We start from the raw sequence: 18456 nt of genomic DNA, 5'->3' as shown, positions 1-18456 counted from the left end.
GTGTGTTTATCTGTAGAAGGGATTGCTACACAGCCCACCCCCACCCCCCATCCCAAGCAGCCCTTTCCTCCAGGGGAACTGATCTCTGTAGTCTGGAAAGGAGCTTTCATATTAGGGATTCTCCAGGTCCCACCTAGAGGTTGGCATCCCTGGAGATCCCACTTCTGGGGTTTGTTAAAGCCTGAAGAATATTTCAGGGTAAAACATTTCAATGGTAAAAAGTTGAGAAAAGCTGTCATAGAGGCGGAAATAAAAGTGAGGCCTAGCCCAAGGAGAGCTGGGTACTACATGATGCCCATGGGGGATGTTTAGAGAAGCTACCAATATTCCCTTTTGCTAAATTACAATGCGAAGCTCCTACTTTCTCCATTTCTACAAATCTAAACATCCTACTCTTCCTGTTCATCACCTTTAACACTAGTTGTATGGTGTCTGACTGCCATCTAAAGGTACAGAGGGTATTGTGTTAAAAGTATTCCTGGCAATTGTACATGTCCAGTTTGTTCCTATTTTATTTTCTTTCAGATTTTTCTTCAGACAGGGAGGGTTTAGCTGTTGGAAATCTGCTCTGATGTAAGTGATACAGCTGTTACTTGTGATGGAATGACTTATTGAAAAGTACATGTTGCATGGACAAAGCTTTTTCTGACACATGTGGGAATGCACCAGTGACTGAGAACTGGGTAAATCAGAGTGGTGGCCTCTGGAAGTACATATTTTAGAGGGTGGGCTTCAAAACATATTTTTATAATAGAAAGACTAGTTGAAGCAGTATCGAACAGATTTTTCTTTGCCACCCAGCAAGCCCTTTCATTTTATGCATGAGTGCATTTCTGATAACAATTTGACTACTGCTTAATGATTTAGCGCAAAAACTGGAACCTATTAACGGTCATCCCCCAAAACTTGGTTCCCAGCATATTCCTTTGTTGTTGTATGCCAACGATACTACAATACTCTCATATACAAGGGTTGGTTTACAACGATACTTATCCACCTTTTACCAATATTGCCAAGATAATAAGTTAGTAATTAACTATGGTAAAACAAAAGTTTTGGTTTTCTCTAAGAGCTGGCATGCAATGAGTTGGTCTATTGGAGGCACCTCAATAGAACAAGTCAAAACATTTAAGTATCTAGGTGTTACCTTCCAATATAACCAGAAATGGAGCTCCCACTGCCAACGAGCTATCAATTTGGCCAAATCCTCATCTTCCTTGATAAAACAGTTCTTTTTCTCTGCAAAAGGTAACCAATTTATTCCTGCAGCAATTAAAATTTTTAATGCCAAAGTAATGTCCCAGCTCCTGTTTGGATGCCCCTTATGGGTTCCTGCCTTTAATAAATCTATTGAGGGTGTTCAATCTGCTTTCTATAGGCAAATTGCAGGGGTTCCCAATTGTGTCTCCTACCATGCCATTTGCGCAGAATTTGGCCAAATTAGGGTAGAGACAAGGGCCTGGATAGCTACTTTTAAATTTTGGGTCAGACTGTTTTTTAGAATAGAAACTGGCAGCCTTTTAACTTGTCTAAAAAGTGACCCTCTTAAATTTCAATGGTTCCAGGCTATTGAACAAAAATTAGCCTCCATTGGCATCGATCTGAACTCCCTACTACCTCTGGAAGAAAAATGTATCTTCTGGATTATTAAACAGAGAATATTAGACCATGAGCAGCAGGAACTCATACCTACCCAGCCTCGAGTCTGCTCAGCAGCATTCTTTGGCATCATTATGCAGAGAAATATTATGCCTACATATTTGCATCTCCTTGATGTCCCACCCCTGAGAAGAGCTTTTCTCCTGGCACGAATGAATGCTTTCCCCTCAAAGGTCTTAGAGGGAAGATTCTACCATATCCCATACCATGCGAGACTCTGTCCGTGTGGTTCTGGTTGCCCTGACTCTGTCTCACACATTTTGTTAGATTGCCCCTTATATGAGCAGTGTCGGGATGACAGCTTTGTTGCCTTGCTGGGAAACAAGCCTTCTGTAAGTACATCTATGACCTTGCAATTTCTGCTCTCTGACAAAGACCCAGACCTCTCGTGAGTTTGTAAATGAGCAGAGTTTTAACTAAGATGCTTTTATAATATGCTGCCTACCTTGTATTTTATCTTTTATAGTTTATTTAATCATTTTAAGATCTGTTGGGTTATGTAACCCCATTTTACTATTTTGTTGAAATTTTAAACCCTATTTTTATATGTCTTATACATTTTATGCCAATAAAAGGTTACTGACTGACTGACTACTGCTGAAGACCCCTTAGGGTTGAAATGTGTTTGGTCCATTCTATGTTGGTCTATTCCATGTGTACAACAAAGTCAGAGTCCAATAGTACTTTTAAGATCAACAAAGATTTATTCAAGCTGTGAGCTTTCGAGTGCATGCTCTCTTCCTCAGGCTGATGAACTACCATAATAACAGTGGAAATATAAGGCAAAAGCTAATTATGGTAAATTAGTAAACTGTGTCACAACATCCAAATTCAGCCATACAATGCCGTATGATAATTCTTTGCTAAAACAGCCAATGAGTCCCCTTGAGTTCTGTTGTAGTACACAAAAATATTGGAGAAATAAAACTGTCGTCATAATCACTAATGGAGACAGTTTTATTTCTCCATTTTTGTGAACTCAAGGGGACTCATTGGCTGTTTTAGCAAAGAATATACTAATTTAGCAAAGACAGTTACTAATTTACCATAATTAGCTTTTGCCTTATATTTCCACTGTTATAATGATAATTCATAAGCTTGAGGAAGAGTGCTTGCACTCGAAAGCTCATGCTTTGAATAAATCTTTGTTTGTCTTAAAGGTGCTATTGGACTTTGATTTTGTTGTGCTACTTTAGACCAACATGGGTACCCACTTGAATCTATTCCATCTGTAGTTAGAAATTGGATGTTTTTAAATTATGATGACAATGTGATTTATAGATGTTTTTGAAATGTTGAATTAGTGCATTTTATGTAATAAATACTTGCAATTTTTTAAAAACATTATTTTTCCAGGTCAACTTTTGGGTTCCTAACTTTTCTGGTAAAGTTGGGGTTTGGTTTCCCTATTTGGTTTTGTATTGTATGGCTTTGGGGGCTGATAGCTCTGTCAGGGCGCTCAGCTCTTCTGTGAGCTCATTTCACCACGTCAGGGCCAGGACTAAGAAATGATTATGGTTGGGGGGGGGGGGTCTTGCATATTTTGATCAGTAGATTTTCTTTAGTCTATTTTATATTGAAAAAACAGACAAAATGATACAAAAGTGATGTAAAGGAAAAAGAGGGATCATACAACAAATCGTGTATGTCAAAAGCCACCATACACTACCAGGTATACAGAACAGAAAAAACCCTCTCCCCAACAGCTCCTTCTATACAATCTCTAAGACATCCTTCATGAAGTATAATAGTCCTTACCTCAAACACTCCAAATTTGAAACTTCACAACTGATGCACTCTACAACCATATTATTAATCTCATCACCACGTTTCACATGATCTATTTTGTCATGTCTAGAAACTGGCTATAGCTTTCAGTATACCCAAGTTCAACGAAAATCTGTATTGTTTCATACAATAAAAAATATATTTTTGTTCAAAATCTCCTTTATATCTTTATGTACAAAACTTATTCTCATTCTGCTCCTGCATTGTAATATATTTACGGGCATTGCACTTTACAAATAATTCTTAAATTTCATCTCATTCTACGTTTGTCTCCTGCCTACGTTTGTCTCCTCCCATTGCACCTGAAATTTAATAACAGATCTGTTTCTCAGTTTGGTTGTTAAACTAGCTGACTATGAGTAATCGTGAAATTATGTTCCCACTCATCTAAGCTTGGACAGACAGGTGATTTCCATTTTGCTGTGTAAATAATTCTAGCCATTGCCACTACATATTCAAATCTTTCTTCCAAAACTTTTGGTAACTTGTTAGGCAATATTCCAAATAGTATATTTTTAACTTCCATAGAGGAGTTTAAATTTTAATGTTCTGTGTTTTTCCATGTATTTCATTCTCAATTATTTTGCTACTCCTCCCTCAGGTGCCCGTGTTCAGCCACCAGCTGCTCCAGAAAAGCCTACAGCGCAGTGCTGTCTCCCACCAGCCGCTACAGGTGGTGGCACAGCTTGGCAGGACTGAACTGAGAAACCCCGTGGGAAAAACAACTTATATACAATAATGAACAATAGATCTTCATGCCACTGGTCAGTTTCAGTTTAATTTCTGTGAAAGAACACTTGCATAATTTTATGGTTGGGTGTCACCACAACATGAGGAACTGTATAAAAGGGTTGAGAAGATTGAGAATGACTGAGTTACAGCATATCTCTACAGCATAACTTTCCTGTATTTCTTTGATTGGGTCTATGTTATGCATGGTAAACAATGAAATGTATAAAACAGAGAAAAAGCAAAGCATTTGTAATGTACCATATTTATAAAGTTCTGGTAGAATCTGTAGCAACCTGATAAACTTTCCTGTATTCCTTTGATTTGGTCTACGTTATTCATGGTAAACAATGAAATGTATAAAAGAGAGAACAAGGCAAGCATTTGTGAAACAGCAGTTTTATAATGTACCATATTTATAAAGTTCTGGTAGAATCTGTAGCAACTTGATAATCATTCCTGTATTTCTTTTATTTGGTCTACGTTATTCATAGTAAACAATGAAATATAAAAAAGAGAGAAGCATAAAATATTTTTTGTTGTTGTTCAAAATTTTCCCAAGCCCACTGGGACCCTGAACCTTCACAAGTACTAAGCAGAAATCATTCTGTTTAATAAAGACTTTCTTTTTGATATTCACTCTGCCTGAGATCCTGGAAGTTACTTTATCACAGACTTTACTGGCTGACTTCTGCTTGATTCTTGACAGGAGTGCAGCTAACAGTGGCCCATTCCGCCAGGAAACTGGGGGTGACTCTTGATGCTACCCTCAACAGAGGCTCAGATCATGACAGTAGTGCAGCTAGCATTTTACCACCTTCTCCAAGACAAACTACTGGAACCTTATTTGGCCCTAGAACATTTAGCCACAGTGATCCATGTGACAGTCACCTCTAGACTGGAATTCTGCAACTCACTCTGTGCTAGCCTGCCATTATCCTTGATCTAGAAACTTCAACTGGTCCATAATGCAGCCACCAGTGTCCTCACAGCAACATCTCAGAGGTCCCACATCCAGCCTATCCTCCAAAAGCGTTGTGCTGATTCCTGGTCAAATTCTGGATCAGGCTTAAGGTTTTAGTTATCACCTTTTAGGCCACATGCAATCTGGGCCCAGTGTACCTGAAGGATCGCCTTTTTGCCTACACCCCCTGAAGAGCCTTTTGCTCCACCACTTCCAGCTTCCTGGTGATCCCTGGCCCCAAGGAAGCCCGCTGGACCACAACCAGGGTGAAAGCTTTTTCTGTCCTGGCCCCCACCTGGTGGAAAGTAAGCTCCCAGAGGAGATCAGGGCCCTGACAGAACTTGAAAGGTTCCATAGGGCTTGCAAAAGGGAGCTCCTCCACCAGGCATTTGGTAGAGATTGACCCGAACCACTTACAACCATCACTGCAGAGTCGCCCATCCCACTGGGCCATCAATACGCATTGATATTGTTCTCCCCATTGTTCTATCATTCCATAATGTTGTTTATTGTTATTATTGTTATAAACTGAGGTATCTGTATCATTGTTTTTTATTGTAAACCGCCCTGAGGCTTCAGGGAGGGCAGTATATAAATAAGAGAGAAGAAAAAGAGATAAAATCTGCAAAGTGGTTCACAAATGCCTCTCAGCTATCTGCTAATTGCCTATAATTTGCATGCCCCTCTTTGAGGGTGGTAAGAGACCGAATCACCCTAAACAATTGTGCTGGACATGAACTTGCAGATGCAATAGAAGTTGCATAGAACTCTCTTTTCATGGCCATTACCATGTCATAGATCCTCATAAGCATATTTTAAGATGTTCTTGAAGATTCATCACAAGTCTTCCTCCAAACTCACTCTATCCATCTCAGCTCTTACTTCTTGCATAACTCCCCAGTAAACCGGGGCATTTGCTTGAGATGGGGGCAGAGAGGGCATTAGGGTACAATCTCATCGATGGCTGTTGATAGCCAGTTATGCCAGTCATCAACCAGCTCATCTAATGAGTCATTGTAAGTCATGGGATTCTGCAGAGGAATCAGGAAACTGATGGTTTCCATAATGAACTTGGAAAAATAATCTCCTGCAGACTGGAAGCAGTCAACATACATTTCAAATTCTTTAAAAAAGGAGAAATCAAAGACTGCAGTGACTATTGGAACATTGAATTAATCTGTCACAGTAGAGAGATACTCAAAATCTTACAACAAAGGCCCTACATAAAACAAGAAATGACAGATGTTCATGTTGAATTCAGAAAATGAAGAGTAACTAGAGATTATACTGCAAATCTACATTAGATGCTGCAGCATACAAATAATTGCAGAAGAAATCAGTAAATCAGAGATTGCAGCAGAGCTTTTGATATATTGATCAAGAAAAGCTATGGTTGGTTTTAAAGGAAATTGATGTGTCACAGCATCCGTTTGTTTTGATGAGCAAAGTGTACTCTTGACAAGAGGCTACTGTTAGTTCAGAATAGGAAGAAACAAATTGGTATTGGAAAAGATGTTATACAAAGATGTATTTTAAATCTTTATCTCTCCAATCTATATGCAGATTGTATGATAAGAAAAACTGGATTACATAGAAAGTTGGTGGAAGGAAGTAAAATATGGTGATGATACCACGCTACTGTAAGAAATGACTGAAGTTTTAAATTAGTGCTGGTGACAGTTAAAGCAGAGATCACCAAAGCATAACTACAGTTGAACATCAAGAAGACAAAAGTAATGACTACTGGGAAATTAATCAACTTAAAGGCTGACAATAAGGAAGAACAACAGATTGTTCAAGACTTTTAATTTCTTGCTTCCATCATCAATCAAACACATATTCATCTCTACTACAATAAGCAACCATTTTAGCCCTTATGTCCTATAATAACCTATGATAAATCTTACTGCCTAAGAGCAAGTGTGCATTTAATGATTCAATAGGGGCAGGCGTGCTTTCCATTATTTCCTATGGGCAGGCATGCTTTGCCTTGTTTCCTATGGGCAGGCGAGCTTTCTATTATTTCCTTGGGCAGGCATATTTTCCACTATTTCCTATGGGCAGGTGTGATTTGCCTTGTTTCCTGTGGGCAGGCGTGCTTTCCATTAAAGTATGTACTCTCTATGGGCAGTCATTTATTGTCTATGGGCAGTCGCTGTCCCCAGTTTTAGTACGGCCCATCAAAAAGTGCGTGCTTTGAGGCGCTGACAACGTATTGCAGTGCGGACGTCTGTTGAGTAACAAAAGTGAGGGGAGAGGCAAGGGAGGAGTGCTGCATAGCCAACGGTGAGGGTTCAAAACCGTATCTGTTCAGAGCTCAGGAGCCAAGCCACACTCCACATGGGCGCTGGCCGCTTCTGCACACCTCGCAGACCGGACGCAAAAAGCGCGGCTGCTTCCAGGGTGCGCGCGTGCGCTCTTCTGCCTGCAGTTCCGCCTTCGCACGGACTCCTTTCTCCCTCTAGCGGACTGCCTGGGAAGACGCAAGGGCAGCCCTTCGGCCCTCGGCCGCACAGCCTCGGAGCGCCCCCTAGCGTGCGGTTCAGCCCTTCAACGACAGAGGAAGCCTCCCGCCCTTCGGAGTCTGCGCCGTGGACGCTGGTCTGCGTTGGCCCTGACGGCGCGCCGTCCCTTCTTGAAATGGGCCCCCGATGGCGGTGACCTGAGAGGCCAGTGGCGGGAAAGGGCTGAGATGGCCGAGGCGAATGAGCCGGACGCGTTTGATGTCATAGTGATGGCGGAGGCCAGGTACGGCCTCCGAGCCCGACCGCGGGAGGAGGCGGGTGGGGAGCCCGCGTAGCTGAGCTGAGAAGGGCCGGGAGGACCTCTGCGCCCTTGAGGTCGCCGAGGGTGGCCCGCCTGGCTCGCTCGCGCCTCGTTTTATCCTCGCGACAGCCCGGGGAGGTGAGTGAGACCCCGCGAGCTTCGGGCCGAGCGGAGGCGGGCGAGCCCTGGCATTCAAGTGGGCCTTACGCTAGGTCTGGAGGTCATCTTATCCGTCTCCCTCGTCGCACTCCCCGCGGGGAGGCCTTGAGCCGGATGTTTTAGGTGCAGAAAGTATTTCGGGACAGTTCATGCAGCCAGAGCTCTTTCGTGTCACTGAAGAGCTCTGGAGATAGACAGCAACTTCATATGTAATCTGCTCATTCATCCTGAGATCTTGCTGCTGAGTCCACTGGCCTCCGTCGGGAATGCAGAATCTTGTAGCGCAGCTACAAGAAGGGCAATGGCTGAGAAGAACAACAGCTGCCGTTTTTATGCTTCCTAGTTTTTCTGGCATTATTAGCTGCATCTCAGACTTTCTGGACGCACAATCTATTTTAGCAGAGGAAGTTTCTGCGTGAAGGATTGCTGCCTGGGTTGCTGTTCCTAAAAGACATAGGGAACCCTGAGGTGACAACCCGGAATCATGCTCGTTTACAAACTCACGAGAGTCTGGGGCTTATTTTCTTTCCCCATTCCTTAATCTATAAAATGGAAACACTGGTGATTTGTGTTACAAAAAAAGCAAAGTACTGTGTTGGTTCTTGTTCAGTGATCGGCTCAGTTCTGTTTTCAATCGTAATAGGTCTGTAAAATGTATCCCAGGGCTGCCTTACTTTAGAGGAATGTTTTGTGAACAATTTGAATATTCCCGAGTCTGGTGAGTTTCATATGCTAGTTAAAAACAAGTTGTTGAGAAGGAAAGAGGTGCAAACAAAGGAACAGAAAAACTGGACAAGTTTTTTTTATTTATTTGACTTTGTATTTCTTGTTGTTAGTTGCGAAGTCATGTCTGACCCGTTGTGACCCCATGGACAATGATCCTCCAGTCCCTGTATATTGTGCATAATTAGTATGCTGTAGAAATAGAATCCTGCAAACCGAATTTTGATATTGCTATGCCTGCGATGTGTATAGAATATCAGCCTTGATATGCTTTCCTGCATAAATTGATTGAATTAAAAGTAAGCTTTCAGATGCTTGTTTATGAGCGAATCCTAATCAGTTTGAGAGTTATCATGTTAGTTTTTTAAAATTATAGGACTTCTTCATGCAACAAAAACCTATATTATCTGGAAGGCTTTACCAGTGTCCCTCACTAACTGTCTCTTTAATTTAATTTTTCTTCTCTTGTGTAGCTTTACAAGTTGGCAAAGGTTTTTTAGCTGCTTTCCTTTACAGCAACCTAGTTTAACTTCGTTTGTTTGTTTGTTTGTTTGTTTGTTTGTTAGCTGTCACTCTCAGACCCAGCTGGCTTTTGGAGGTTTACATAGTATTTAAAACCCCACATAAAAGCAATACCCACAACAAACCAAAACCCAGATAGTGGTAAAATCACTATCTGCAGGATACCCTCTCCATTCCTACTCCCCCAACCCCCACAGGCAGAGCTGTCAACTCTCCAGAAGGTAGCTTCAGTGTGTGTCTGTCCCAGCAGATTCCCGTAGGCCCATACAGGGAGAGAGCTACTTTTTTACTGTGAAGGAGCCCCTTAAATAAATTTTCTGGCTTTGAGGATCCCTGAAAGTGATATCAGCTGATCATGCCTCCCTGCCAACCCTCCCCAGGAAGTGACCTCACCACCCTTACCCTCCTTTTGCTCCCTCCCCCCACTTTACTATTACTATGGTGGCTCTGCCTCATATATGCTGGAAAGAAGGGCAGTGGCTGAGAAGAAAGCCCAAACCCTCAGACCACTTTAAAACAAACTCCCCCCCCCTTTGTTTTTTACATCCATGGTATACCCATCAATCCCTCTGGGCTGAGGTGGCCAGTTCCCTAGCTTGTGGCCAAATGTATAAAGCCAAGAAGGGAAAGTCCGTGGACCCCTCTAGAGCTCCTGTGGATCCCTGGGGATCCATGGACCCCTGGTTGGGAATCCCTGCTCACTGACATTCTTTTCTCCCAACAAGCCACCATTTGACATTTGACAGATCTCCATATGGCAGTAGTGTGCGACTGGTGGGGCTGTTGGGAGAGTTGGATTTAGACTTAAATGGAACTCTCACATACATAAAAATGCAGTTCATGTAGTTTATGTTGTTTGCTTATGGTTTAAATGAGGGCTTTTCAATTTAGCTGGGCAAAAAAGCCAATAATAGGAATGCCTCTCTCGTTACAGATTTCATGGTGAAGGCTACCAAGAAGGCTATGTTGAAGGAAGTCATGCTGGTGCCATGGAAGGTCAACAGTATGGAATACAACAAGGTGCCCGAATTGGTTTAGAAGTACGTAATGACACTAAAATTAGTGTTTTGGTAATTACTCTAGTGATGCTTAAGGCACATAATAAAGTTGGATTCACAGATTGCATTTCAGGGCTGTCCCAGTTGGTCATATTCAAGCTCCATACAGAATATGTACTATAGTAACAAGCTCATGGTGATACAGAATAATTTATATTTGAGTTGAACAGTCCTCTAGTGAAATGTGTGTGCCTTGTTGGATTTCTTGGGCATTTTTTAAATTTACATTTAATGTAAGTCATTTTACTGGAGTAACGAAAAATTTAACTGATATTTCTCCAAATATAGATTGGATCATACCTTGGTTTTTCAATCACGTGGCTAAGATTGCTTCATAAACATTCAGATGATAAACACAGGTAAGATGAAAGAAAGCCAGTGCTTACCCATGCTCTCACTTTTCATGGGTTTGTTTCAGTTTTCTAGAATAGTTTATGCATTTTGGGGGTACAGGTTCAAAGTCAGTTACGTAATGAAGTAAAAATTTTGTAACAGAAGATCATGAGGGAGGCATTAGCAGCCTAAGACACACGTGGGAATGTAGTTTGATTGAGAGCTGGGCAAAAGCTGAGAGTGGTGGCCTCAGAAAGTACATATTTTAGAAGGTGGCTCCAAATCAGATACTTTAGAAAGACTAGTTGGAGCAGCACCTAACAGATCTTTCCTTGCCACCCAGCAAGCCTTTTGTGCAGCCCTCACAATAATTTGACCACTGAGGAAGACCCCTCGGGGTGGAAACACGTTTGGCCCATTCTGTTGGTCTATTTCATGTGTAGTTAGAAATGTATTGTTTTAAAATTATGATGACCATGTTTTTAATACCAAATACTGCCAAGCCAAACTACTAGCGCCCTACCTGGAACCAGAGCACCTAGCCACAGTGATCCATGTGATGGTCACCTCTAGACTGGACTTCTGCACCTCACTCTACACAGGCCTACCCTTATCCTTGATCCAGAAACTACAACTAGTGCAGAACACCACAGCCAGGATTCTCATTAAGACATCATGGAGATCTTATATCCAGCCGATACTCCAAGAACTCGGCTGGCTCCCAGTTGAATTCCGTATTAAGCTTAAGGTTTTGGTAATCACCTTTAAGGCCATGCACGGTCTGGGCCCAGTGTATCTGAAAGACCGCCTCCCTGCCTATACCCCCAGAAGAGCGCTACGTTCCACCACTTCCAATAGGCTGTGGATCTCTGGCCCTAAAGAGGCACGTCGGACCTCAACATAGGCCAGGGCCTTTTCAGTCCTGGCCCCCACCTGGTGGAATGAGCTCACCGAAGAGATCAGGGCCCTGCCAGAACTTCCACAATTCCGCTGGGCCTGCAAAAGGGAGCTCTTCCACCAGGCATTTGGTGAGGCCGACTGACCCATAACATCTACACAGGTCCCCCCCAGACTGAGAGATCGAACCTACTGAGGTTCAACAAGTTATTGTTGAAATACTGTTCCAGTTGTTATGTTCATAGAATAGAATCATAGAATCATAGAGTTGGAAGGGGCCATACAGGCCATCTAGTCCAACCCCCTGCTCAACGCAGGATTAGCCCTAAGCATCCTAAAGCATCCAAGAATAGTGTGTATCCAACCTTTGCTATCCAAGAATAGTGTGTATCCAACAATAAAATGTTATTGTTATTGTTATATTGATTTTGATAGTGTTCTATGTAAATGTTCCAAAATGTTTTATGTAAACTGCCCAAAGCCATAGGGAAGAGCAGTATAAAAGATATAAATAAATGAATAAATAAATAAATAAACTAATACGTTGAATTAGTGTACTGGGTTTCAGTTTCCCTTTTTGATTTTGCATACTCAGCTAAATAAGCAGCTTAGTTTAGTGGTGTCTAATCAGTATCTGGGAGACTCTGGTTCCAGTTCTTACTGTTCTGTGGAAGCTCATTGGGTGACCTTGGGCCAGTCAATCTCTCAGGCTAACCTACCTCACAGGTTTGCTATGGGGATAAAATAGATGGAGGGAGATTGATGTATGCCATTCTGAGTTCCTTGCAGAAGGGCTAGTATAAGTGTATACTGAATAGATTAATACAGTGATTACCCTTGGTCCTTTCTAAAAATCACTAAAATGAAAAAGAATGTATTTGAGTTTGTTCAGTTGTCTCTTGTTTGTTATGTTAATTTGATGTTAATTTGATGGTACAGCAGGGGTAGTCAACCTGTGGTCCTCCAAATGTTCATGGACTACAATTCCCATGAGTCCCTGCCAGTGTTTAAAAAAGAGCCGGTTTGGTGCAGTGGTTAGGAGTATGGACTTCTAATCTGGTGAGCTGTGTTTGATTCTGTGCTCCCCCACATGCAGCCAGCTGGGTGACCTTGGGCTGATAAAGCTATTCTGACCGAGCAGTGATATCAGGGCTCTCTCAGCCTCACCTCCCTCACAGGGTTTCTATTGTGGGGAGAGGAAAGGGAAGGCGACTGTAAGCCACTTTGAGCCTCCGTCAGGTAGAGAAAAGCGGCATATAAGAACCAACTCTTCTGCTGCTGCCATCCCTAGGTTTAACTTGAGGCTGGTCTGGCTGCATTCCGTCAGTATATGTGCAGCATTTTAGAACTGGCTGCCAATAAGTGCTATGTGGATACACTTTCTGTTTTCCCCTCTAATAATACGGGGTGGTTTTTAATTGGCCAGAATCTACTGCTAAACATTTGTGAGGTGAGGTCACATGTAAGAGAGAATCATTGCTCTTTCACAGATGAGCATTCTCTGGGCTCCATGTCAAGCAAAAGGAAGCCTTGCTGTTCCAGCAGGTGTCAGCTTGCTATAGTAAGACATTTACTTGTGGGTTTCAATTGGCAGTTGGCCTCTGCTGACTGCCAGCCCTTGGAAGTGCAAGGCAAATGTGGCACATATCTCTCACACTGGGTCATCTTAGGTAACCAGCAACCGAAAATAACATTCTGAAAGTTTAAAGAAAATATAAACATATGACAAGGGACTTAAAGCAGGTCTGATACTTGTGCTTGCCAAGTATTTGCAGTTGTGTATGAAATAAATGGCATGTACCTAACCACTATGGCCAGTGAAGTTTGAAGCCCTGCTCCAGCCTAATGGGACTTCTAGTTTAAGTGTTTGCTTGGTTAGTTTTGCTCTTGGTTTTTCTCTAAAGGAACAGCCACTGAAACTGGAGGTAGACTTCAGCCGTTGCGGGGTGAAGTGGTAGGGTGTGTGCCATTATATCTAAGCTAGTGTAGTAAAAAATGGAGTGGGCATCAGTTCTACTTGCCTATACTTTGGACTTCTGTTCTCTCAATACATGCAAGGAAATATCCCCGTCCATTTAAGAGACAAGAACTGTTGCTATGATTATGTAGTGTTGTGGTGACATGCAAATCATTGAAATCTGGCTATTTCATGGGTCACAGCTGAATTGTATGATAATGAATTTATTTATAAAATATGTATGCAGCCTCTCCAGCTCTGTTCCCGGAGGCTTACAACAATAAAATAAGCCCAGTCAAGACAATAAAACAATTGCATAAAACAGTGGTCCCCAAACCCCCGGTCCGGAGACCGGTAGTGGTCTGTAGATCAGTCGGTACCGGGCCGCGGCTCCTCCTTGTCCTCCTCCCCGGCTGCTGCCTTGGGGGCTGCCTTGCCATGGCTGGGGTTCCCCCTTGGTGTGGGACTGTGCAGCTGCTGCTGGCAGCACCCCCCAGTGGACGGCGGGAAAGCAAGTGGAGCAGGGGCTCATGCGGTGGTGATGTCCCTCAGCAAAAGACTACCCCCCTCCCCCGGACCTCAGCAAAATTGTAAAGTGTTGACCGGTCCCCGGTGATAAAAAGGTTGGGGGACCACTGGCGTAAAACAAATCACACAATCTCATTGTAGTAAAACCAGTATAGAGTAAATAAAACAGGCTAAAAATAAGCAAGCCACTTAAAAGATCCAGAGCATTCTAATACGATATTTATGGACCTCAAGCTAGGAAATGTGTTTAAAACATCAAAAAAATAATGCATCAGTTAGCATAGCTAATGTCATGGTGTTCTGATTCCAATTGTAAAGTGGAATACTAATCTTTTGGGCATAGCCCCATTCCTATGCAGCCCATAGGGAGGGATATGGGCATATGAGTATAATTTTTCCCGCTGGGCAAAGGATGCCGTGTGTAAAGAGGGATGTCCTGTGAACTCCCCCCCCCACCCCTGTTATGATTGCCTGTGAGGAAATCGTTCTGAGCTGTTTAGCATAGTCATATGGTAATGGTTTCCTTAAATTATTGACTATAGTAAAAGGGAACAGAGTGACTGAAGCTATTGTTTCAAGATGCCATGGGTGTATGTAGACTACTATTGGGTCGTTCTCTTTGTGATTAAATAGAGATTTAGTAAATGTGTATATTGATTTGGACATTCCTGATAGGAAAGGACCTCATTCTTTCATAGTTGTGATGATAGAAGCAGGGATCAAGTATAGTACTCTGAACTCCCTGGAGAACTGAAAACTTTCAAACAGAGATATCTTACTCAATTTTATCTTATTCAATTATATATTTTTGCAGCAAAAAAATAAAGGTGCTGGAGTCATTAATAGAAATGGTCCAAAAATTTCCTCATCAGGACCCAACTTATGACAAACTTCAAGAAGACCTGGAAAGAATCAGAGGAAGATTTAAACAGGTTGGTAATCAATTTTAAGGATGGAATCAAACGAGTATGTACTTCGTAATAAAAGTAGTAATACTTGCCAATTATTCAAGCGTTATCACTTTTAGAAGATAAGCAAGGATTGTAGAATAATGCACTTCACTGTTACTCTCCTGGTATGGAGGATGAGGGAGTGAGGTTGAGAGAATATTGCTTGTCTGAGGCCTCTTGGTGATTTAACTTCAGTGGTGAAATTCACACCCAAGAACCTGTAGAGGAACAACAAAATGGAGCTGTGATTCACATCAGCTCTTGCGTACTGAGAAATAGACAGATAAGGTAGGAACAAACAAGAAATCAACATGTCAACTTTTTCTTTTCAGGTCTGTTCACTGCTGCATATTCCATCTGATTTCAGACTTACTAAAGAAGGATCTGCACTTTCATTTTGAAATCGGCATGAATGGAGAAGAAATCTTTACCTGGATTTAAGAACTGGTTAAATCTCCTAAAAAAGGGCAACTTGTCCAAAAGAGGATTTTGCCAAAGAGAGGAAAGCTAATTTCTTTCCCCTGCAGTGGTGTCAATAGAAATTTACCTCCACAATCTCATTTTTTCTTCTTTGAATTGCAATGTCAGTTTATGTTCCTGCTTAACAACTTCATTAACTATTTAATTTTGAAAATTGTCATCTGGATATCACAAGGAACAGTGATTAATTGGTATCAGGCTCCAATACAACTGGCATGCTGTGATCATGGGTGCCCCTCCATCCTTGCATCCTCCCATTTTCTAGTATGGTGCTTGACTGAAAATGTCCATGATCAAGCTGCAACTCACCATGTTGTGTAACTGTAAGAGGACCATATGAGTGAATTTCCCATAAGCCAGGATTCTGCTAAGATTTTGGATCCTAGCTTGTGGAGAGTAAACTAACCCTGCACAGGTTTGTACATTCATACTTCAAGTGTCCAGTCTGGAATTTCTACTCAAGCTCCCTTATGCAAGTGAAGGTGATAGGAGTGTGTGAATATAGCAGACAACACTGTTCTTGTGCCCTAAGGCCAACAAAATACTATTCAGTTGCAGCTTATCATGTTGTCTGAATTCAGCCTAAATCTGAAATTTTGAGTATAAACAATGCCACTAAGTTTTCAGACATGTTTAGGAAACTATTTTAAAAGGTTTCATCCATAAATTGAACATAGCTTTTGATATATTCACTATAGTAGTGAAAACTCAGTCAAGAGTCAGATTTTATACATGAGTGTTTTTTCATGAATCAGCGTAGCCTCTGAAGATCTATCATTACAGCATTGTGCACTTCATAGGTGTTTGATCTGTAGGAAGTAACACTTGCTAAATGCCAGTCCAATGTTTTTCCTTTGAATAATATGTTCTGTGTCCTGGAAGGAGCACCATTTAGCTGTAAGGCATCTTTCGAAAATATAATCTAGCAGCTTTAAAAATATAAGAGCACAAAAGAGCAAAAAATACACACAACTTTGGTGCTGTCCCCACCCATGGTACATGTCTCCCTGAGTCACGTTTCCTCCACCTCTAAAAGGAAGCAAGCAGGTATCAATGTACTTTCCTTAATCCCACCCCCAGATGGTGAGATGTAGTGCTTTTGATGGGGGTAGAATGCATCCAGGCCCCCAGCAGGTTTGGGAGTTTGAAATTCTAATATCTTCCCACGTATCTGTGGCTTTCATTATAAGATTCACTCTTGCCCCTTATTTACAGTCAAGCCTGTCTGCAGGTTTGCTTAACTACTTACTTATGAAGTGATATTCCATGTATATATTTACTTTTGTGTGAACAGCATTGGATTGTGTTCTAACACAGCATGTGTTATATTCCATCAGTTGGCACAAGAGCTTCTTGTAGTCACAGAATGTGCCGTTCTTCTCAGGGTGTACCCATAGGATATGATTCTTGTCCCACTCTGGAGATCAAGTCACTTGATCAAACGTAAGGAGAAAGCTGAACAGGAATGTGGAGATGCATAGGTTCCTGGATTGCTATCATTTACTGTCTATGCACATTTATGAGAAGAAGGGGGGAATATGGCCTCGTTGAACCCTGTGTAGATGCACTAGTACAGAGATGCTGTGCTCAGGCAGGAAGGGTTGTGACAGGGGATAAGCTTTTGTGAGTCACCGCTCCCTTTTTCAGATACCTAAAGTAGTCTTTAAGGTGCCACTACACTCTTATTCTTTTCTATTGCTGCAGCTAGACTAACACAGCTCCCCTTTGGTCTGAGAACTGATTAAACTTAACTCATTTGCTGATTTGGTTTCACTGCAAGAGAATGGAAAATGAACCAAAGTACCATGTGGAATATGCTTAAAGAAAATATTTAATCTGCAAGGAAAAATAAAGCCTTAATTGTACACTTCAAGTGAAACTTAGAAGAAACTTTTACAAATAGCATTGCTGATCTGCAGCTGTGTGTGTGTGTGCTCATATGCAAGGGTATATAACTGAAATGAAAGGATCTAAGTATTGTTGGCCTGTTAATTTTTATAATTTTTATAAAAATGAACTGTCTAAAAAGCAGTTGAAAAAATCCTAAAACTGAAGTGTTCCATATCTTGTTGCAGTGAAATGGATTTTTGGGAGGGGACGAGGTATTATTTTAATAAAATTCTGGCTAACAGCAGGGATCTCTCCCTTGCTGGCAAATATCTTCGGACCAACTGACGATACATTTCAGGTAAACCCCTACAGTATTAATGCAATAATGAACTTAAAATTCATCCGAATAATCCCAGCCACTGGTTTTCAAATGTCACATAAACTCCTTTTCAGATCTGTAGCTAGCAGTGAGGACAAGCACTGGGAATGATGCATTCAAGCTCTTAATTGAGTAGGTGATGGGTAGGGAGGGACAACAAAGGGGTTGCCATCTCTCACTTGCCTAGAATGTCACACATCAAGGGATAGCAGGACTTCAAGGGATGGCCAAATGTTCTCTCAATGCAGGAAATTCAGAATGGGGGCGGGGGGGGGGTGTCTCCAGGGAAAGATGATAAGGTCTCAGGACCAGAGGAAAAAATATTTGCTCATGGATTCTGATCAGGAAGGCACAAGCTGTCTTTACCTAAGCCTACATAAGCCTACATAACAATGGGGAGAAGTCCAAACTAAGAGAATTAAGGTCATGCTGAACTTTACTGCAACGTCAAGTAATTCTAGCATGTCTTAATTAACATTGTTTAGGGCACAGATTCGTGAAACCCTTGAGTTTCTTGACAACCCTGGATGGGCTTTCTGAATGGGTGGGAGTTAATGTATATTTTTTAATTTTTTAAACATCTACCAGGTGGTGTGGCCATATATGGTCATGTTGAAATGCCCCCCCCTAAATGGCCAATGATGAGCCTGGATGGGATAAGGGGAGGAACCCTAGGTGGACATTTACACATCTATGCTTCCCAGCCATATTCTGCATGATCATGCCACTTCTGG

At 41.8% G+C, this 18456-nt stretch overlaps 1 protein-coding gene across 1 annotated transcript; it reads left to right on the top strand.

The window, feature by feature from the left end:
* Positions 1 to 7697: 7697 nt before the first annotated feature.
* On the top strand, positions 7698 to 17562 carry LTO1 (LTO1 maturation factor of ABCE1). Its single transcript, XM_077322078.1, has 5 exons — positions 7698 to 7888; positions 10245 to 10350; positions 10657 to 10727; positions 14898 to 15015; positions 15366 to 17562. The coding sequence occupies exons 1-5, from the start codon at positions 7833 to 7835 to the stop codon at positions 15432 to 15434; spliced, it is 420 nt and encodes a 139-aa protein (XP_077178193.1). The 5' UTR covers positions 7698 to 7832; the 3' UTR covers positions 15435 to 17562.
* The last annotated feature ends 894 nt before the right edge of the window (positions 17563 to 18456 follow it).

Source organism: Paroedura picta, chromosome 2 (assembly GCF_049243985.1).
Source record: "Paroedura picta isolate Pp20150507F chromosome 2, Ppicta_v3.0, whole genome shotgun sequence".
Taxonomy (NCBI): domain Eukaryota; kingdom Metazoa; phylum Chordata; class Lepidosauria; order Squamata; family Gekkonidae; genus Paroedura; species Paroedura picta.
Note: the sequence above shows the minus strand (reverse complement) of the source record. Positions and strands in the feature narration are given on the sequence as shown.